This window comes from Grammomys surdaster, unplaced genomic scaffold (assembly GCF_004785775.1).
Source record: "Grammomys surdaster isolate TR1022 unplaced genomic scaffold, NIH_TR_1.0 126531, whole genome shotgun sequence".
NCBI classification, from domain to species: domain Eukaryota; kingdom Metazoa; phylum Chordata; class Mammalia; order Rodentia; family Muridae; genus Grammomys; species Grammomys surdaster.
Window position 1 is genome coordinate 12,810,052 of NW_021621323.1, and position 21,187 is coordinate 12,831,238.

General features: G+C 38.8%; 1 protein-coding gene across 1 annotated transcript in view; it reads left to right on the forward strand.

Moving 5' to 3' along the window:
- Positions 1 to 11,630, forward strand: part of Fam241a (family with sequence similarity 241 member A) — a 26,639-nt gene extending 15,009 nt beyond the window's left edge. The window contains exon 2 of the mRNA XM_028760429.1: positions 9,683 to 11,630. Coding sequence (XP_028616262.1) covers positions 9,683 to 9,928 — 246 coding nt within the window. The 3' untranslated portion in view covers positions 9,929 to 11,630. The remainder of the gene's footprint in view (positions 1 to 9,682) is intronic.
- Positions 11,631 to 21,187: the final 9,557 nt, after the last annotated feature.

Genomic DNA, 21,187 nt, shown 5'->3' on the forward strand with positions numbered 1-21,187 from the left:
CTCTCTCTCTCTCTCTCTCTCTCTCTCTCTCTCTCTCTCTCTCTCTCCCCCTCTCTCTCCATACCAGGGACCTCTGTACAGCCCCCTGCATGGCTAATGTTTTAGCTAGAGAATGTCTTTCAAGTGTATCTGGAGTGTGGGAGGCAGTCACAGCAGTGAGGTTGGCACAGGCATGGGACTGTCTTCATCCTTTCAAGTGTTCAGAACTCCACTGGAGTGATGCGGCCTTTGGTACCAAGTACACTCAAGAAACTTCTGAGCACTCAAGTTCTTCAGCAGTGAATTAAGAGATAAGGTGGCTCCAGGGTTTGATCTGCCCACAGGCCTTGGACTTCAAGCTTTCAGACACCAGGGTTATTCTCAGCTGATGAAATCTGTGGTCCACCTGACAGTGAAGCTCTGTTGTTCTATGTCCTTCCCTGCCTGAGCTAGCTTCTTCCCATCTATACCTTTGGCTTGTCAGTATCTGACTCTAGCCTTCTCTCTTTCACCCAGCAATTGTACCAAGCCGAATTAAGTCATCCTAACTTGGTCAGAGGCCTGTGTGGTTAGTTTTTAACAATACTTCCTCTCTCAAGATAGTTTCAGGCGCTTTGAATCATAGAACATAACAAAATGAGATTTTTCTCCACTACTGACCCATATGCCAGAGAAATCACTGTCTAGCCAAAACCCACAAGTGAAGATGGTGAAAGCCCTGGACTTGTCCTGAGGGTGGGGTACCCAGCTTTTATTTGGTTTACCTTTTGGAGGCTTTTGTTTTCCCCTTCCATATCCAAGGAGCATGGCAGAAGGTGAGTTCAAGTACACTGCATTGCCCATCCTGTTTGTCTGATGTTGTCTGGTATGTTTCTGTTCCCTTTGTGGGCTTCCCAAGCATTCCCTTTATTTCTCTCTTTTGGATATGGTGTGTTTCTTCATATTCTGACTCTGCTTCATTGGCTCACACAGGCAACTCTAACCTGCCATCTCATTCACACACAAGCCCTTCATTCACTCACTCTGCACTTTTCTTTATCTACAAGGGTAGATCCCTGCAGATCCTTTAGTGCTAGAAATAATGAAAAGCTATTAAAACCAGTTTCTCCCACCTAGTGCATGATTGATAACTGAGACATTTTACTTAATAAGAATTGCATAGTGGTTATTTCAGAACAGCAAAGAAAAGAATCAACCAAGTCACTAGACTTGACAGAAAGACCAGTTCACACCAAGAAGCTTTTATTATAAAGGATGTAATGAGCAGCTCCAAACATCACTGTATGAATAGTATTTGTGTAAGTTTTGAAAAATTATCAGACTTACAAGTACTATTGACTTTGATTAAACAGATCATATTATAGGCCTTAGAAAAGAAATGAATTTTAAAGGAACTTAATTGTAGCAATAACCATTTATTTTTGAATATTTCTTATAAATACCCCAGCATATTCTAAACAGAGCTTATAAACATCTGTAAACTGTATTTTCTTGGCCTAGGTACAAACTGGAAAACTCTTTTCTAAACCTCAACAGAAGCAAATTTACAAAAAATAAATTTTAAAAACTATTTTTCAGTATATTACATTCAGACAGCCCAAACAGCAGCATCAGTGCTTTTAGGAGTTAGCCTTCGTCTAGGTAAAATGTTCTGTCCATACTTGAAAGGAAAGTGTAACTTGCCTAATTGTCATCTGTTTTAGTTCAAATCAAGATCTTTTATTTTTTCTTGTTTTACTTTAGGAATAAAAAGTATATGTTATAGTATAAAATCTATGAGTTGGCTTGGAGAGATGACCCAGTGGGCAAAGCCCTTGGTGTGCAAGTCTGATAACCTGTATTTGGATACCCCAGAACCCACATTCTAAACTGCTGATACAGTAGCATATGCAGCTGTTATCTTAGCGTGTCCCTACTGGAAGATGGGCAGCTGAGACAGAAGAATTCCAAGATTGGTGGCCAATTAGCCTGGTGTATGCAGCAGTGAATAACAACAGAGACCCTGCCTTAAACAAGGCAGTGAGGGAGACCTGAAGCTATCCTCTGATCCTCATACTCATGCCGTGCACTCATACACACTTACATATATGAACACATAGAGAAACGTACAACAAAACATAACTATGTACATAGGAAGATAGGATAGTAAATTGAATCTTAAACAGAAATAGTATGTTTAGGAAGGAGAATATAAGAGTGAAAAAGATTTGGGTCAGTTCACATGAGAAATTGGATACAGTTAATGAGAGGTGACTGAAAAGATTCAGGAATGTGGGAAAAGTACTAGGAACCATGAGACATGCACTTATAACAAGGCATCTGGATACAGTGTTTACCAATAACACAGAACAGGGAGATTGGGAACCCTTGGAGAGGAGTGAGGAAGAGCCAAGAGACTAAACTCCTAATTGTAATGGTAGACTAAGGTTCTAGGATGCAAGGAGAAAATACAAGCCAAAGGAACCAAATGTAAAAGTAATTCAGAGGCTTTCAAAATTCATAACTCCTTAGTAAAGATAGTCATGAGTCCCCTTATGTATAATGCTATATCCCCTATTATTGCTTTGCATGTGTGTCTTCTCCCAAGAAGGTAACATTTTTCAAAACAACCTTTTTTTTTTTTTGAGAGGTTGAGTGGAATAATGGACTGGATTGAGTGGAAAAAGAGAAGACCTAAATACAAAAGACCTTAGCAAGTAACTCCCAATTTCTTTTCATCATTTTTCTTGCTCTTTTTTTTTAATCTCTGTGTAACTTTAATGGATGAAAGAAAGAAAGAAAGAAAGAAAGAAAGAAAGAAAGAAAGAAAGAAAGAAAGAAAGAAAGGAAACTATGGTGTCTGTAGACAGCCTCACCATGATCCCTGGAGCTCACTCTGCACAAGTCCTTAGCTCTGGGCTATTATTAAGTGTATTACTACAAAGTCAAGAACAGCTTGCTGGGGGAGAGATGATAGTTATCTCTTGTTGACTAAACTACATTTCTCTCTTTACTATATACAGTTAGAAAACTGGAATATTACCAGCTTCTGATGTCTCTCATGTTTCAAGTCTTTTCTGTTGATTCTTAATTTTGTGGCAGTTGGGGTTGAGCTTAGGGTACTTTGGGGAACCCTATCACTGCTTCTTGCTTTATTATTTTGACACATGTCTCATTAAGTTGCCCCCAAAGACCTTAGAACTGGAGATCTTCCTGCCTCATCCTCCTGAGTAGCTGGGATTGTGCCAACACTCCTGTTTAGATGCTTGGACTCTTTGTCAACTTCTCTTGCTTTTGTTTTCTTCTGACAGTCAAGGATAGGATTAAGGTTAGTGAATTAACCTTAGAAACATGGTTATTAGAGCCACACTGCCAAATGCATCTCCCTCCACTAGCTGCAAGGTGATTGTGACTAAGTTACGAAGTCTCTTCTCTTCACTTCCTTTATACTTTGAATATCAGTATAATTAAAACTTTGACCTGTTAGCATGAGCTATTTAATAAATTTTACTTTTATTAATAACTGATATTAAATCGGTTAAAATTTCATTTATTTGTTGGTTTTCAAGGTTGGCACTGTATTTCATTTTTAAGATAAAGAAAAATAAAGTGGAAGAAATTAATACTTAGAAGTAATTAAATATTAAAGTAAAGGTTGTTTGTTTGTCAAGGATTGGTTTTTTGTTTTCTTCTCCAAAAGAAAGATATGTTGTCCAACTAAATAAAGCAGTGAGGCCATGGAGAATTTGATTTTTCTTAAACAAGAAGATTATGTGGTGGAGGTGATCAAGTTGTTTTCTATTCCACAAATAAATTGATCAGCCCTGCAGAAGGGATAGATAGGATAACAGTCTCTCTTTGACAGGACAACATTAGGTTTTTCAAAAGAAGCCTGTGGTACCATACCATCTGGCAAGTTGAAATTGCATGTTGTTCTAAAGTCCTTTCAGTTAGAGGTTTTTTTTGTTTGTACTCTGTTTTTTTTTCTTTTTTTTCAACCACAGAATAATTCATGCTATAATACAAAGACAGTTAAACACCTCATCTTTAAAAATATAAACCTAAATATTTTAATATTAAGATTTTGCCGGCTCTTTTCAAAATTGATTTTTATTCAAATTAAGCCAAAATACAAAAGCATTTTGTAATTTTTAAAATGTCACATTTTGGTCAAAAGAATAGCCTTACTTAATACTAACTTCTCTATAGGATTGCTAGCCTCTTGAAGTTAAAAGTATAGTCATTTATTTAATACATTATCAACACCAGAAAATTTTTGTTGAATTGATTTTATTGAACAAACATATTTTTGAAAGCAATAAGATGACAAAGGTTGTACTGAATGTAACCTTGTTCTTACTTTTCTATTTATATGTTTATTTTTGCCCCATAGGAACAGAAAAGACCATTTTGACACAGAACATTCTTTGTTTAATTCTGACACCTCTGAATTTTTGAGAGCTTTTCTGGAGCTCTTACAAATCTGTACATTGTATGTGCATCTATATGTGTAAAATATGTATGTATGTATGTATGTATGTATGTATATGTGTGTGTGCATGTATTATATGTTTGATAGAAGATATTTTAGTTCTGCTAGAATGTTTTAAGAAACAAATTTTGTGTAAAATTTAACCTATTAGGCACAACTAAGGGAAAAATAGAACTGTTTGGAGATTTGAGTCTCACTAACTTTCCTTGGATGTAATGAAAGGTGACTTAATTACTGGCTAAAGAATGTGGCAGAATCTACAGAGCAGAAATGGTAAAGTTGCCCATTTAATAGTATGTGTTAGAGGGGGCTGGAGAGATGGCTCAGCGGTTAAGAGCACTGGCTGCTCTTTCAGGGTTCTGAGTTCAATTTGAGCAACCACTTGGTGACTTACAACCATTTGTAATGGGACCTGATGCCCTCTCCTGGTGTGCATGAAGACTGGGTGCTCATATACATAAAATAAATATTAAGAAAAATAGTATATGTGAGAAATAACAAGGAAGGAGAAAAGAGGAACCTTTGAGGACCATTTTTAAAGTGCTAATAGAAGAACTAAGAGCTATCTGACTATATGGATTCTCAAAAGTCAAATAGTTATCCCCAAAATTTGATCATCCTATGCTATTAAAAATAATAAACACTCTCAGATTGCTTAAAATTCCAGACTGATTTCAGAGCACTTAATTTTCAGCCATCTAAAATCCTCTGGCTCAGCCTTAGAAAACTTGCCCTTCAATTTGCTCACAGATGTAACTAATACCCACAAGTGACCAGTATTAGTCTTCTGGAACAATAAGGAATTCATCAAATCTCCCCTGCAAGGCAATAGCTGACTGGTAAAACACTAAATACAACAGCTTAAAGTGTCTGGAGTCATTTTGAAGGGAGATAGCAAATGCAGAAACATTTATTCAGGAAAATCAACTGTGTCTTCATAAGAAAGGTGTTTTGACATTTAAGTGACACCACACTCCATCACTGTTCTCCATTATGGTGCTGCATTAGAATCTCCATGCCAGTGTCTGATATAGAGCAAGAATTTCACCTGGAAATCTGTCCTCTAATGTCTCTCTTCCTCTTCACTCCCAGCACCCTTACAAAGCTCTTTTCTGTATAGGTGTACTGAATAGGCCAGTGGGACCCTGCCTGTATCTCTTCAGCCAGCCTCTAGTGACAAAGGGAACATAAAAGGGCACACAAAAGAAACAAAGTAGCTTTATGATATATTTTTTTTAACTACACCAAGCTGGACACACACCTTTTTTAATCCCAGCATTCAGGAGGCAAAAGCAGGTACATGTCTATGAGTTAGAGGTCATCCTGGTCTACATAGTAAGTCCCTGTCTCAAAACAAAACAAAATCATTGAAGGAAATCATATTTAGAAAATGGAGAAGTGATAATCATGGAGCATGTATGGGTCTGAGATAGATCCTCTACATATATGTTATGGTTGTGTATCTTGGTGTTCTTGTGGACACCTAACAGTGGGAGCAGAGCCTGTCTGACTCTTTGCCTGCTTTGGGGACCTTTTTCTATCTGATGGGTTGCCTTTTCCAGCTTTAATATGAAAGGATGTTCCTAGTTTTATTGTTAACTTTGTTATCCCTTGTTTGAATGATATCTCTGGGAGGTTTGTTCTTTTCTGAAGGGGATTGGAAGAGGAGTAGATCTGGGGAGAGGAAAATGGGGGGAGGGACTAGGAGAAGAGAAGGGAGGAGAAACTGAGGTTAGGATGTAACATAGAAAAGGAGGAGGAAGAAGAAAACAAGGAAGAAGAAGAGGAAGAGAAGGAGAAAGAAAAGAGGAGGAAGAGAAAGAGGAGGAAGAGGAGAAGAAGGAGAAAGAAGAGAAGGAGGAGAAGGAGAAGAAGAAGAGGAAGAACTTAATAGCTTTTCCTTATGAAAATTCTGGAGTTGATAATACAATAATCCAGGCATAGGTAAAATAAAACTATAAAATCTCAAAATCAGTCGGGTAACTTCAGTCACATCAACAACCTGGAGGTTACAACCTCAGAAGGTTGTGTATACAAGGAGCCCAAAACTCAGACTACAGAGTACAGTAAATACAAACTCAGACTGGGGCCCACTAGACCTTGCTGGTTTACCAACATGGCCCATTTCCTCCCCCTGCTTGAAAGTGTCATCCTTGAATTGTTTGAACCCCTGTGAAGTTCATTGTATGAATCTAATGTTCTCATAGAGCTGTACTTGTGAATACACGTTTTGGGGGGGGCATTTTCCTAGTAACCTTTTCTTAGTTGGCCACACTGAGCAGTACTATAGTGAGGTGGCAAAATTTAGTAATCATTAAATTTGGGTGATATGTATGTATTTGTTCATTGTACTTATTTTCTCCAATGTGTATGTATCTGAAAAAATATATATTTATATTTGTTTGGAAATACTGAGTTTGTAATATATTCTATTTATATATGTAATATTTATATCTAATATCTAATATATTAATAGAATCAGGCTACAATAACTACAGCTTGTCAAAATTTACTTGTACTACCTTGCCATCTCAGTGGCTACTCAAGGTAGCTCCTACAGGATCTTTGCTGTCTGCTGTCACTGAATCTAGACTCATGATTAACTAAGTCCCTGCTGGAGTTAGGTGCTGTAACACCTAACTTTCTTCTCCTGAAAACCCCAGGCACATTCATAGACTTAATTCAGTTTACAAGGACATTAAAATAAATACCTATTGTATCTGATCTAGGTGCTTTGTTCATATTAAACCCACAAAATATAGGGGAACAAATCAACAAAAAACCTTAGAAATGTTCGAGAACTACCCAAAACCCAAAGTACAGTGAGTCCATAGATAACAATTGATTCTAAAGTTTTTTTTTTTTAAATTAACTTTAAAAATAAACCAAAAACAGTATCAGTATTATTAAACACTAAAGAAATCAAGATGTGGACCCAGAACAATTGCAAACCGAATCAAAGATTCCTCAGATGCTGCTATGGAGGGAAATGGCTTAATATCAGACAATAACAAATTTGCATGTTTTAATGTGCAGTAGGTATCGTGGAACACATAAGAGAATGAAGAGCTAATAAACATAAGATTAATCCAAGCCAATTACCTTCTCTTTTCATCTGTGTGGTGTCTCTCTGGTCTTTCTATTGTTAGAACCTACTAGGAGCCAGAACTAAGAAATGTTTGGAAAATTCCAAGGGGTTATTCTATTAGTCAATTTTTCATCACTGTCATGAAATACCAGAGACAGGCTTAAAAGAAAACATGTTTTATTCAGCTAATGGTTTTGGATCCTAAAAATCAGAATGAACTGATCCAGGCAGATTAGTGTTCCACCATGGCTGCCTTGCCTCAAGGTAGGATGCAGCCTCAGGAGTAATGGCTACATGCTGGAACAGGAATCCAGACAAAGCTTGATCAGGGCAAGGTCCAAGCCTCTCCTAACAGTTCTCTTGAAAGAATTAATAATCGATTTTTAAAATAAACTCCCATTTGCATAACCTCCCACTAAGCTCCACCTATTAAAGCTTTAACCTCTTGATATCATACTAAAGACCACGCCCTCAACACATAAACTTTTGAAGAAATAAATATTAAAACCACAGAAGTGGGTTGGAAACATTAGGAACTAGCATAATGTTCAAAATTGTCGAAAGATTGGGCAGTAACAATACTCTTGGAATATACAGTTGAGTATACATGGAGATTTTCTGCGGCTCTGACTTCTCAATAGACTTTTGGTCTTGTATAAAATTAATCCTACTTCAAAACTTTGCTTCCTCTGATGAGATTAACAGGAAGCATTTACAGTCTCATCGTGTTTTGACAGGAAGCTATGCAAGAGCCCCCACATAGTCCTTCATAGCTAGCAGAAGCTTACAATGAGAGATCACAACAGCAATGGCTGAGAACAGTAACTAGTCATTCTCCAGCCCGCCGAGCTTGAGCTGTCAAAACTTTAGTTCACAGACACTTGGGTTCACTAAGTTAGAATGACCAGGAAGCCTGCTTCATGAAACAGGAGCACAGCAGAAAGGGAGCCCTGCAACCAGGTTCTCAGAGGAGAGAAAGGAAAACATTTTTTTCTTTTTTTAATGTTTTTATTTTAATTCAATATTTTATTTATTTACATTTCAGATATTATCCCCTTAACAGTATGTCAATCCAAAGAAACATTCTCATTGTCTGAACAGTGGGAATTTGTTCTGTGACACAAATTTATTATCTTATATTCTTGGAGATCAGGACCGTAGATCTCAAACATATGATGCTTCTTTCAGAGATACTACATCTGTCCTTTCTCTCCTCCTGTGTCACGGGCTGCCTGTTTTCACTGCTCATGGCTCCTCCCTCCATCTTCCAACGAGGAACACAGCATCTTACCAACTCTCTATTGTGGCAGAAATTTCCCTGCCCAAATCTATTTGCAGCAAGAGGCCTATGATTAGACAGGGAAGAGGGTGGCGCAGAGAGAGAGAGAGGGAGAGGGAGAGGAAACGGAAGAGGAAGAAGGAGAGAGAGGAAGACGCAGAGAGCCGAGGGGAGCGAGGAAGGCAAAATGGCTGCGGACGTGGACCTGCGTGGCATCAAGTAATTAGTTGATATGAAATCTAAAGGTTAGGAATATTGGGATAGCCTTCTAAATGGTGTGGGCATCTTGTGATTTGAGTATTTGCTGATTTTATAAATCTGTTTGGTTAACTTTAAGCATTAAGAGTCTTATTTCTACTGGGAGGATGGCAGTTATTGTCTGAAGTTAAGCCGAGCGCTGTAGGGGTGGCGGAGTTGGCCCAGGTGCCATGCCTAGAGCTGTGGAGGCCGGAGAGCAGGCCAGCCGAGGCAGCAGCCACACCCACATCTTGTGGGCACCGAGCCAAGCTGGTACCACTGAGATGGCCAGCCAGTGTCAGACTCTAGTGTGGGAACATGGCAGCTGAGCCGGAGCCCGTGGCTGTCCTTTTTGAATAGTCTATTATAAACGTTCTTGTGTTAGATCAGTCGGTGAGGTAGTCTGGGGTGGCCCCTTCTCAGAATCACGGCCTTACTTGCATCTTCAGGATGCCTTTGCCGTGTGAGGTTGTATGCTCATGAGTTGTGGACATCTTCATTAGTGTTTACTAAATGACTACCAGAAGTGTGTGCCCAGTTATTTGGAGAAGATAGTGAGGTCATTGCTATTAGAGATATTTCCGTTTCTTATGTCCATATCTTCGTTTGTCTTTTTTTTTTTTTTAAGGATGTTGAAGAACCACAAAACCACTCTGGCGAACCCATTGGAGATGACTACAAAAAGATGGGAACACTTTTTGGTGAACTGAACAAAAACCTCCTCAACATGGGCTTCACAAGGATGTATTTCGGAGAGCGAATTGTGGAACCAGTAGTGGTCGTTTTCTTTTGGCTTATGCTATGGTTCCTGGGCCTGCAAGCCCTTGGACTAGTTTCTGTTCTTTGCCTTGTCATTATTTATGTACAGCAGTAAAACACTGGACATTTGGTAGCCATGTATGTAACTGATAGAACTATACACTTGGGCTATTTGAAAGCCAAAATAGTTTGACATATTTCATATTGTGTACTGGCTATTTTGTAATTTAAATTATAAATGAGTGTTCTTTAAAACTCAACTCTTTGTTATAACAAGGATGAATATATATTTTTGACTATCAATTAGCCTATTCAAATCTTTTTCACTCCTATGATCTGTACCTACCTTTAGATACCACTTCCCCATGCCAAATCTGAACATCACAAAACAGCGACTGGGCAAATAGCATGGCATGGAGTTGCAGTGAAACGCTATAGTTCTTGTAAAGTTCCAGTAAAAACATGTTGAAAGAAAAAGGGGAAATGTACCTACAAATAAGTTTTAATTGGAAAACTGTTGCACCTGCACCTCCCGTTGAAAAATCCCATTTTGGGGATATATTTGTCTCTGTTATCTCTGCGTAGTATAAAACAAAGTAACTGATACCTGCCACTATCACGGCAGTGCTGTGAAGGTAATAACGCTAGTGTGTTCAAACTGAAAATAATATATTTATTGGTGGTGGTGGTGTTTTGAGTTAAATGTAAGTTTTTATATGTTATACTCGGGCCTTCATGAGATTGTAAAGTTAGAGATGATTCTGGTGCTAACTTCTTTTTGTGAATTCTATGGCCGGATGCCTGGCAGTGCCTGCCATCCTGTCCCTAGCCGCTTGTATGTTTTTTCTAGAGACATTTTCGATGCATTTTTCCCCAAAAAGTTCATAATTTTATAGTTCTTTTCTAACAATTACTCTAAGATGTAAAATGATGCATTTTCTGTCATGGCATGGAGTTTTCCTCCCAAAAGAGTGATTTCTGTCTTATTTGAGAAAAAAATCAAATAATTTTTCTTTGATATCTGTGTTAAGGAGTACAGAAGTACAGAATCAAATCACTTGTTTAAATTTAGAACTCAGTAGCCACTTGTAATATTCTAAGATTAAAGCCAGTTGGCTAGCCATGTCTCTAATGTATACTATGGAGTTTTATAAAAACAAGCATTTCTTTAAATACATTTTGAAAATGAAAAATGACTTTGATATTTTCAGTTTTGCTAAAAAGCTTGAAATCTTATACTTTTGTCTAAGAGTCATCTTTTTGAACAAAGAAATTTAAATACAAAAGTGATGTGGTGAGGCATTTTTGTTTGACAAGCCCTGCTTAGTTAATTTATTTAAAGTGTGTCTACTAGGCCGCTTTGTAAAGTTCTTACTCATGCAATTTTGAACATTATTCTGCAAGAAATTCTGAAGCAGAAAATTCGACTTAAGTGAGAACATTTAACTTGGCTTTCTGAAATCAGTAATCCTGCACAGCAGACGTCAGGAGCACAGACTGTACTGTGCATCTCTATGTTGTACATAAACATAGGCCTTAAAATTTGGCTTTTCAAAAACCAAAGTTTGTACTATATCATTGTTTTTTTATTGTGTTTACAATATTTTTACGTTTACCTTTGCAAGCTTAGTATCAATGTCCGCCGGGTGTTTGGAAAAAGGTCTCCTTTTATATAGTAGGATTGCAAGGTTCCAATAGAATCCATGAAAGTTTGCGTAAGTGCACAAAATGCTAATGAGTACATTCTTCCCCAGTGCCACCAGGAAAGCCAGTTTCTTTTTGGATGCAAAATAAAAGATACAGTGCACATAATAGCAGCTCTGGTTCTACCCGTGCTTCTTGTCATAAGTGCTTTAAAAGAATCTTAGTGTGTATTACGTAATACCCTGACAACACTATGCGTGTGCACACTGATATAAGTGGATATATATTATAGGAAAAATAGGGTGTGTTTGATGTTTTTGCCTCTGCATACGTTATGGATTAATGTAGTATGTCATCAAAGTTTTTGCTTAAAATAGAAAAAAACCTGGTTATAAAATATTTTCTCTTATTCCACACATTAGAATGCAGATTGTACTGTTATCTTGAAGTGTAACATAATTTCTTTGGTTCATGGTATAAAAATAGATTTGAAATGATTCTTAATTATTTCAGTTTTAAATATAAGTGAAAAGATTCCTTATAAGCCAAAAAGTAGCAGTTAAGAGTGCTAAGGTCATCAGACTGCTGGTGGGCGCGGCATCAGTGCTGCCAGCCTTGTGTTCAGAGAAGTCAGGAACTAAAACCAACCTGACCACACATCAGTAGATCCGTTCTCTTTGAACTGAGCAGTATTTTGTGCAGCTCACTTTCCTGTGTTAAGCACCATTCTTGTGAGAACAGAGTGCCTTTGTCCACAGGAGCCACATGAACTGGCTCATAAGAGCCTATACTACATGTTCTTCTGCCTTTGGTGACATCACATTGGTAGGTTAAATTGGCTGTGGTGAGAATATTTGCATCATAAAAATTGGCACACACTACAAAGAAGGACTATTTTTTTTAAAGAGCCAGTTGTTTAAAAAAACCTGAGCATATTCCCAATCAGCCATCCTTGAGGCCACATTTCCATGGCTACCATAGTCTTCAAAGAAAAGACAACAACAAGTGTTATGAAACCAGAGAAGCACGTGTGGCATGCCCCCACTTACCCACCCAGAACCACCTCTGCATCTCTTCCATGTGAGGCTGCAGCACGGTTGTCTTTGAAGTATGTGTCTGACTGAAGTTTTCATCGGAGAAAATCTTTCTGAGTTGCCAGTGAGCTGCAAGTCCACAAAAGACAAGCCAGGAGATCAGGGAGAGAGAGTCATAATTTTTGGCTTAAGACCAGTTGAAATTTATAATCTTAAAAAAATTTAGGCATTGGCTGGGCGGTGGTGGCACACACCTTTAATCCCAGCACTTGGGAGGCAGAGGCAGGTGGATTTCTGAGTTCGAGAGTTTGAGGCTAGCCTGGTCTACAGAGTGAGTTCCAGGACAGCCAGGGCTACACAGAGAAACCCTGTCTCGAAAAAAAAAAAAAAAATTTGCATTGAGAAATTCAGAGATCTTTGGCTTATAGCTTCTATTTGTTTCACAAATGTTTGTTCATTACAGATTATTGAAACCACTTTCATTATCAGTTTTTGGCCTTAAAAAGAAAACAAAAGAAAAAAATCAAATTATACTTGTAAGACCTGTTAAAACTCTAGTAAATACTTGGCCAGGAAGAACGTACAAATTCAGAAGTACACAGGTCGAGGCTTTGGCATTGGTGGATTTAGTCTGTTGTAACTACAGCTTCTCTGTCCAAGACTTAAGTTTTGATGTTCCTTAGGGGTCGGACCAGCAGCCTGCCCTCTGTCCCTCCACACATCTGTTTGTTGTTATTTGCATGCTAACAGCTCCATCTGCAACTCCAGTTGAGGGCACTGAGCAGGGTGAAAGATCCCTCAGTTTAACTGCTTACAATAATCCTCAAATTTAGCACGTTCACGAGAGACCTCACCTTTCCCTTTGCGTTCCCTTCCCCAACTCCCAAGGAGGAATGGTAAGGACAATCTTCAGTCCCTACCTCTCCCACAATGCCCATGGATAACCAATTACGAGTCTAGCTACCTATTTTGTTTCTAATGATGTCTTTAATCTTTCTACATCTCTTCTTTCCCAGCACCGCTCACAGTCTGATTCTCCCCTGTGAGAATCCTCGTCGCTCTCCCCACCTCCATTGCCCATTCTGTAGTTAAGTAAAATTTCTAAAATATGACTTTGATTTCCTTGACTTTAACCTTTGAATGGGTTCTTGTCGCTGTCTGGGAAAGCATATACTCCATAATAGTTATGTCTCCTTTCATAATCTATCCTCCCACACCTCCTCCTCCTCCTATACCACTCCCTCTCCAGACTCATCCTTTCATAACCTAGTCCTCCCACACCTCCTCCTCCTCCTATACCACTCCCTCTCCAGACTCAGCTACACTCAATGGTTTTATCCGTCTCTGGAAAGAGACATGCTTTCTTCTAGCCCTTCATATGTGCCTTACTTACCTTTTTAGCCCAACACCTGCCCCAGCCAGACAGGCCAACAACCACATGGGGTACTCAGCTTAAACATCATCAAACTTCTCCTTTTTAAGTACAGTTTGGGTGTACAATGTGCTTGGTGTTCTTTTTAATGTAGAAGTCCATCAACAGTGCTTATGCAATACAGCCTCTGTCAGTTTCTTCCATTAGAGAGTAGGCTTCCCAAGGACAGAGAATGTGTCTATTGTGTCTGTAGTTATATTGCCAGTGCCTACCAGGAGAGCTGGCATTTAATAGGCTCTCAAAATAATTGTCAAATGAGTAAATCAACTTAACTTCTTCCCATTCTCCCCATCCTCCATTAACAAAGGAGCACAGGGATGGTGGCTTGTGTCTCTATGGTAGAGTGTTTGCCATGCCTGGTCAAAGCCCTGGGTTCCTTCCTGAGCTCTGAGAAGGAAAACAAAGAAGAATGAAGACCTACAGTTGGTTGCACGTTGCTGTGTTTTATAAAAAAAGAGATCAGGCTATGTTTGTAGAGCCAAGTGTGGTAAGGTGTAGGGGTGCCTCAGTAGGCCTATGCTGAAGCTTCCCTTCCCCTGAGGTACCAGCCATATGATGGGTATAGTGTACAATAGAGTTTATTTAGGACATGGGAAGGGAGGTTGAGAAAGGGGGGGGGGGGATGAGGAAGAGAAGGAGGGAGGGAGGGAGGCTGAAGAGGAGAGAAGAGGGCTGGCCTGGGACATGTGGAAGGGTGGGGGGAAGGGAGAGGGAGAGGGAGAAAGGAGTCGGGGGGAGGGGGAAGGGAGAGGGAGAAAGGGGTCTGGGAGAGAAAAGAGAGAGAGTAAGAGAGAGGAGAGGCCAAACAGCCCCTTTTGTAGGAAGCCAGGCCTACTATTGCCAGGTTAACTGTTGGGAGGAGCCTCGAAGGAATGCTAACACACATTAGAATTCTTTGATTCTAAAAATAGTCATTGTGCATACAGGGAGTGGTTGTGTGTGTCCATTACACTAATATTTACTCACTTGACTCCGTTGCTGTTTGTGTACATATACGGCGTCACCACCATACATTCACATTTCTAGGGAAAATGTATTTTTGATGCCATGATTGGTTGAGTAACTACTTCTCCAGAAAGACTATTTTATAATGTTTACTAAACTTTCATTCTACCAATGTTTTTCAATTGGGTCTTATCTGCTAAATTGTATTTTTTTTTTCAATAACAACTTTAAGGCACGGATTTTCAAATATCTGATCTCTATATTTTAAACTGCAGAACAAATTCGTTGTTCTATTTAGCCGAGTAGCCCAAATATTGTATGTTAAGTAACAAGTGTTCTTTTCAAAGCCTGCATTCTCAGCGCCTCTTCTGCATCCCAGCACCATGTGCTTCTCGTTAGTTTGGAAATTGCCACAGCAACAGCACACCTGAGGCAGAGTAGAATCTGTCTATTCATTCCTGGAATTGGAGCAGAAGACCAGAGCCCGCCATCCATGTGTGTGGCCTTTAAGTTGAGAGCTAGGAAAACCAAGGTTAAGCTCACCCTTTGCCTCCAAGTTGGGTGTATTCTTTCTGTTGCTTTGGCTGTTGTGTAAATGAAGATTCTGGAATGATTTCAGATCCAGAACAGGCATTCATGTGCTTAGCAAATCTGAGCTATCTTTGCACAACTCTTAATTTAACCTTTAAAGTTATAAAAGTTCTTTCAAATTTCCCTGAACATTTAGATAAAGAAATAAAAAGTCTATATACACGAATTGATTAATTCCATAAGTTGACTTAAGAAAATGTAAATTATTCTTCTATAAAGTAATATGTAAAAATGCTACCTTTACTTGAGAATATACATCATCTACTGAAAGCCCTTCTCTGGTTTGTTACAGTCACTTTTATTATGAGTGTGCTTGGGTTTAGGTACATAACATAAAAAATAGTCATGATACATTCTATTAGCTAATATATTTTTTGCTCTAAAGCATAAGAATACGTGTATAAATGTAACATACAAATAAAGCTAAGAAGAAAAAGGAAAAATAATACTCCCTTGATGTTAGTTTGAAAGATGAACTGTAAATTAATCTTGCATATAAAACCGTAATGATAATTTTCTTTACTGGGTAAAGCATTTAAATGTGAAGCCAGTTTGATTGGCTTTCCATAAAATCCTACATGAGTATTCCATATATAGAGGTTTCTTAAACTGTGGATATGTTCTGATAATTCCAATATGCATTGAAAATATCTTCCACAGGTCAGAAATACATTTCATACCCTTAATCTGTAGGAATATTACACTTTAGCAAGTTGGCACAGAGAGTGTTAATTATTTACACTTACGATCCTATGACTAGTTTGAGAGCTATGGTTCATTGGCACATTTCATGAGACTGACTTCCTCCATATCACTAGCCTGGGAACTGATCAAAATCAAAATTTGAAGTATAGTCTTATACTAAATGGTGTTGTTTTCACAGTTATGAAGTTAAAAACTAGTAGATCAAACCATATTTATCAGGGATAATCTGTGCAAATAAACAATAAGAGTAAGCCTGTTATGATATTTACTCTAGGTCAAGTTCCCTGGGAAGTTGGCTCAGAACAAATTATCGTGCGGAAGCATCAAGGAGGCCCCTAGGATCAGCACCTGAGAGCTGTAAAAGAAGCAAGCAGAGAGTCAAGCATACGGTCAGAACAGGCCTAGGTAGTACTGTGGAGTGCTCCAAAGCTATCAGGGCTCTTCAGCACTGTCACACACTGGCAGAAAGCAGTGCTTTCTGACCAAAGCCGATCTTCAGATATATCTGAGGACCTGAGGTTGTCAGCTAGCAGATATAGATGTAAAGTCTTCGGTCTCAAGCGGAAGAGCAAAGCTGCACTATACAGCATCTATTCTAGATACCATTCTTTTTTTTTTTTTAACTTCACCGGTGTCCCATAGTACCTGAGTCCTTCCTAGCTCCTTTCTCAGCCGGATGCAGCACCGCTCCTCTTTAACCCCTGCACTCACAAGGCAAAGCAGACAGACCTCTGAGTTGGAGGCTACCTGTTCCTCTCAGTGCTATGCAGATCATTACACTGTAAATTCATTCATCAAGTGGCTAGAGCGGGATTTGGTTGTGTTACCTAGTTTCTCTAATAAGTCAGATATTGAATTGCAATAAAGCTTTCATGGACTATAAACAGTACATCCAACAAAGACCTCCTAACAGTATTAGGAACAGGTGAAAAATGTAAATGCCATTATTTAAGGTAATAGGAAATCCATTTTGTGCACATAAATTCCTTAGATCAATATCTCGGTCACCTAATCCTCCAGGTGAAACAAATTGTCTTCAAAGCTTGTCTTCTAGCTAGAAGGTTCCAGAATAGTTATAGATGTCTCTAACACTCTGGTTTGAGCTTTCTGACTCTGTTCCAATGCTCAAAGAAGTCTAAATAAAAAAAGATTTTCAAAGCATGCTTGAAATAAGATATTCAATGACAGAGAAGAACTCATCTATAAAGAGACCACGTCCTGTGCACCACCACCACCCTAGCATGCAATAGCAACTGAGTTGGCTTTAATCATGATTTTCCTACTTATTTTTAGCACAAAGGATCTTTGCATCCAGATTTGGTAGTTCAGCAGGCACACAGAAAAGTTTTCTCCAGTCTTAGTCCAGAATATTGTAGGGCCCTTAAAAGTACTTTTAGCTTCTATTTTTATCCCTGGAATCTTAGTCATATACCAAGATCAAGTAAGACAATGACCCAAAGCCAGTTATATACCCAAACTATAACAGTGTTTAGCCATAATTTTCCCCTTTGCTTACAGGAAAGTATTAGAACTATGTCCAAACAAACTTTCAGATCAAAAGATTTCTTTATGGCAGATTTGAATTTAAGAATAGGCTCCACTATTTACTAACTGTAGGATTTGTTAGAGAGAGAGAGAGAGAGAGAGAGAGAGAGAGAGAGAGAGAGAGAGAGAGAGAAGAAGAAGAAGAAGAAGAAGAAGAAGAAGAAGAAGAAGAAGAAGATAAAAGAAAGAAAAATCTTATCTATATCTCTTTAAACTTCAAATCTCTACCTGTGAGGTGGCAAAATTAATATAAATAAAGTGATTTTCATATAGCAAACTTTCCATGTTACCATTTTTAAATATAACTGTTGGTATTGAAGAGATGGCATTCACTTCAAAGCTCATGCATCGAGCGCCACTAAAGCTTATTCTGCTGCTGGGGAAAAGTAAATCTAATTCTACAAAAGAAGATTTGTTTTCAAGTCCTCATCATTTAAATCCTTGTGAACGGTTACTGCTTCGAGAAGTAAAACGAGGACCCCACCAAGGTAGCAAGCAGGATGCAGGGTCCTGTGTGACCACATTGTTAGCTTTGTTTGCTTGAAACATTTAACCACAGTCCCACACAGTTTCTGTTGCCCCCTTTTCTTAACAGCCAGATGGAAAACCACACTCAGCATTGTACCCACAGTTCTGCTGTGAATTTGAACATTTACAAAATAAAAGCGACCCTGAAAACACTTCTAACCTCTACTGTGTGACATATGCCAAAAGTATTATGGTATGTTTACAGGATCGCAAAGAAAACCTGTAACACATTGTCATCAAAGTAAAAGTTACAAACCTAATCCATTAGTGTATATAATAATTTAAATGACCAACTGAGATGCTTCACCAGTTAAACGTGAGTACACTGGGTGTATGCCCCACTCAAAATAGTATTTTCACATTAAAAAAAGATCCATCACATACCAATGTCCACAGATAAAGTCCGTAGACAAGTAGAAGCTAAGCAATGTGATAAATGGTTGGTATTTTCGTAAATCTTATTTTTTTTTTTAGCCTATGAAAACATGTTGCATATGTAATGTGATATTTCTTTGACTTGCCTGTTTGGTCAATCCTACTCTGCCATTAAAAGTGTGCTATCTGGACCCACCCATCGGTATTTGCAGTCTGGCCCACCCCTTCCTATTTCCTTTCTGCACACGCACATTTCTCAGTGCCTGAACAGTAGTTTCTTGCATTGGATGCTCATGCATACCGATTTTGTGAAGACCTGAGCATGAGCTTTACTTTATTCCATCTCAGTGCATTTCAGAACTGGTTCTCCTACATTTTCTTCACTGTCAGGTTATGCTTGTAGGGACATTTATGAGATGCTCAGATAGAGCTGGGCTTGGCCAGGTAAAGTGCTTTTCAGGCATTTCATTTTCAAGCTGTAAGAGACATTTTTCGGGAGCTTTGTGCCTGGCCATTTGTTCATAATTGCTTCTGCAATGGAAACACTGCATTTTTTTCCTCCCATACTATATTGCTGACACTCAGGTCTGTGACATAGGCTTTCTTCTCCCATCAACCTGGCCTTCGAATGCCTCAGGATTACAAAAGACAGTTTAAGAAGAAAAATGACAGAAATACCTAGAGGGGGCGGGAGGCAGCAGAGGAGGAAGGGTTGGGGGCAAAAGGAGGAGGAAGAGGAGGAGACAGAGACAGAGAGACCTAGATTTTAAGTCTTGTTCACAGGTACAGGGGCTTTCCTAGCACCATCTCCTGAGGTTGGCAGTGCTCTGTGATCTCTGGTAATCGAGTGAAACAACTCCTAAAACCACCATCTTTCACAAATGAGTCATGTTTCTGTCTATGACACAGGTCTGCTGCGTCCACAGCAGCCACACTTCATATGGTCTGTCACCTTTGTAGTTAGAGAGCAGCATGAATAGACTCTGTGACCAACTTGTCTTGTCTTGTAATATCTATGCAGGGCCCTGCTCCTAGAACTATGATTTTACTACAGTCTAATATTTAGAGGTGGCCTAGAGAAAAGATTTAAGAAGTTGCTTTTTGAGTAGTTTGAGTGTACAGTCATAGCAAAACTGAAATAGAATTTACTGTGAGACACCACCTGGTACCATTGTTGCCTTTGCATACATAGCAAAGGACATCAATATCAACTTACCTACAGTTTACTGTAGAGACAGATAATGAATATAGGAAAAGGTCAGAAGTGGTACCTATCCTGAAGGTAGAGTAGTTTAAATGTGAAATGCCACCTGTATAAGGCAGGGCTCTTATATTTATGGGATGTGGTAGAGTGGCATACAGGTTGTGTTTAGGCTAATCCAACATTGGCCATATTCTAACAGAAAGTCCAAGAGTCTAGCAGTTGTTTGGTCTCTGAGGCTGGATGATGTCTCAGCTGGTCTTCAGTATATGCAGGAATCCTGAAGAAGTAGGCTCTAATGCCAGTGAAGGATTAGACTTGCCAGTGAGAGGGAGGGCAAACAGGCAAAGAACAAAAGCCTCCTCCTTCAGTGCCTTATATGGGTGCCACAAGAAGGAGTAACCCATATTTAAGGTGGATGAACCCACCTCAAGCAGTCTGGATTAAAAATTCCCACTTCAAATGATTTAATTAGGAAAAATCCCTCACGGGTGTACCCAACTGCTTGGATTTTAGTTAATTCCAGGTGTAGTCAAGTTAATGACCAAGTGTATCTATCACAACTTCACCCCTTGACTACATGATACATAATTCTATCTCCATAAGTCTTGCTTAGTTTCCAAATGAAAATAATTACCAAGTCATAATTATGCTTAAGTTGATATAACTATCTCGTGTACTATAGCAAACACATGATATATTTTAGAATAAGTGGTATTGTCCCTTAAGGAAAATTCTTTTAGAATCTCAACCATAAATATAACAATCATTGGTATTCTCTCACTGATGTTATATTGCATGATAAATCAAGAAAATAAGACAAATATCTGTACAAACACATCTTAACAAAATATAGCTGAAAGACTCATGTCAATTAGAATCCTTATTTTTTTGCAACTGATTACATGACAAGCTGGTATTTATAACTGTCTTCCTCTACTACTGTTTCTGTGTTTCCTCCACCCTCAGGAAGCACCTTGACAGATCTTGGTTCTTTTCCTGGAGGAGGGACCCATACCTTCATTCCTGAAGGATCTGTGCTGTTTCTCATCCTGCCAGGATTGGATTATTGTCGTTTCCCATTGACTTCTCTGTCTTAGCTCTTGTTTTATTGCTGTGAAGAAACATCATGACCAAGGAAATTCCTGTAAAATACAGCATTTAATTGGGGGCTTGCCTACAGTTTTAGATTAGTCCGTGATTATCATGGTGGGAAGCAGACAGGCCTAGTGCTGGAGCAGTACCTGAGCAAAAGCTTTACATCTGAGTCTCAGGCAACAGACACAGAGGAGACTGGGCCTGGCATGGGTTTTTGAAACCTTAAAGTTCACCCCCAACACACCTTTTCCAACAAGACCACACCTACTTCAACAA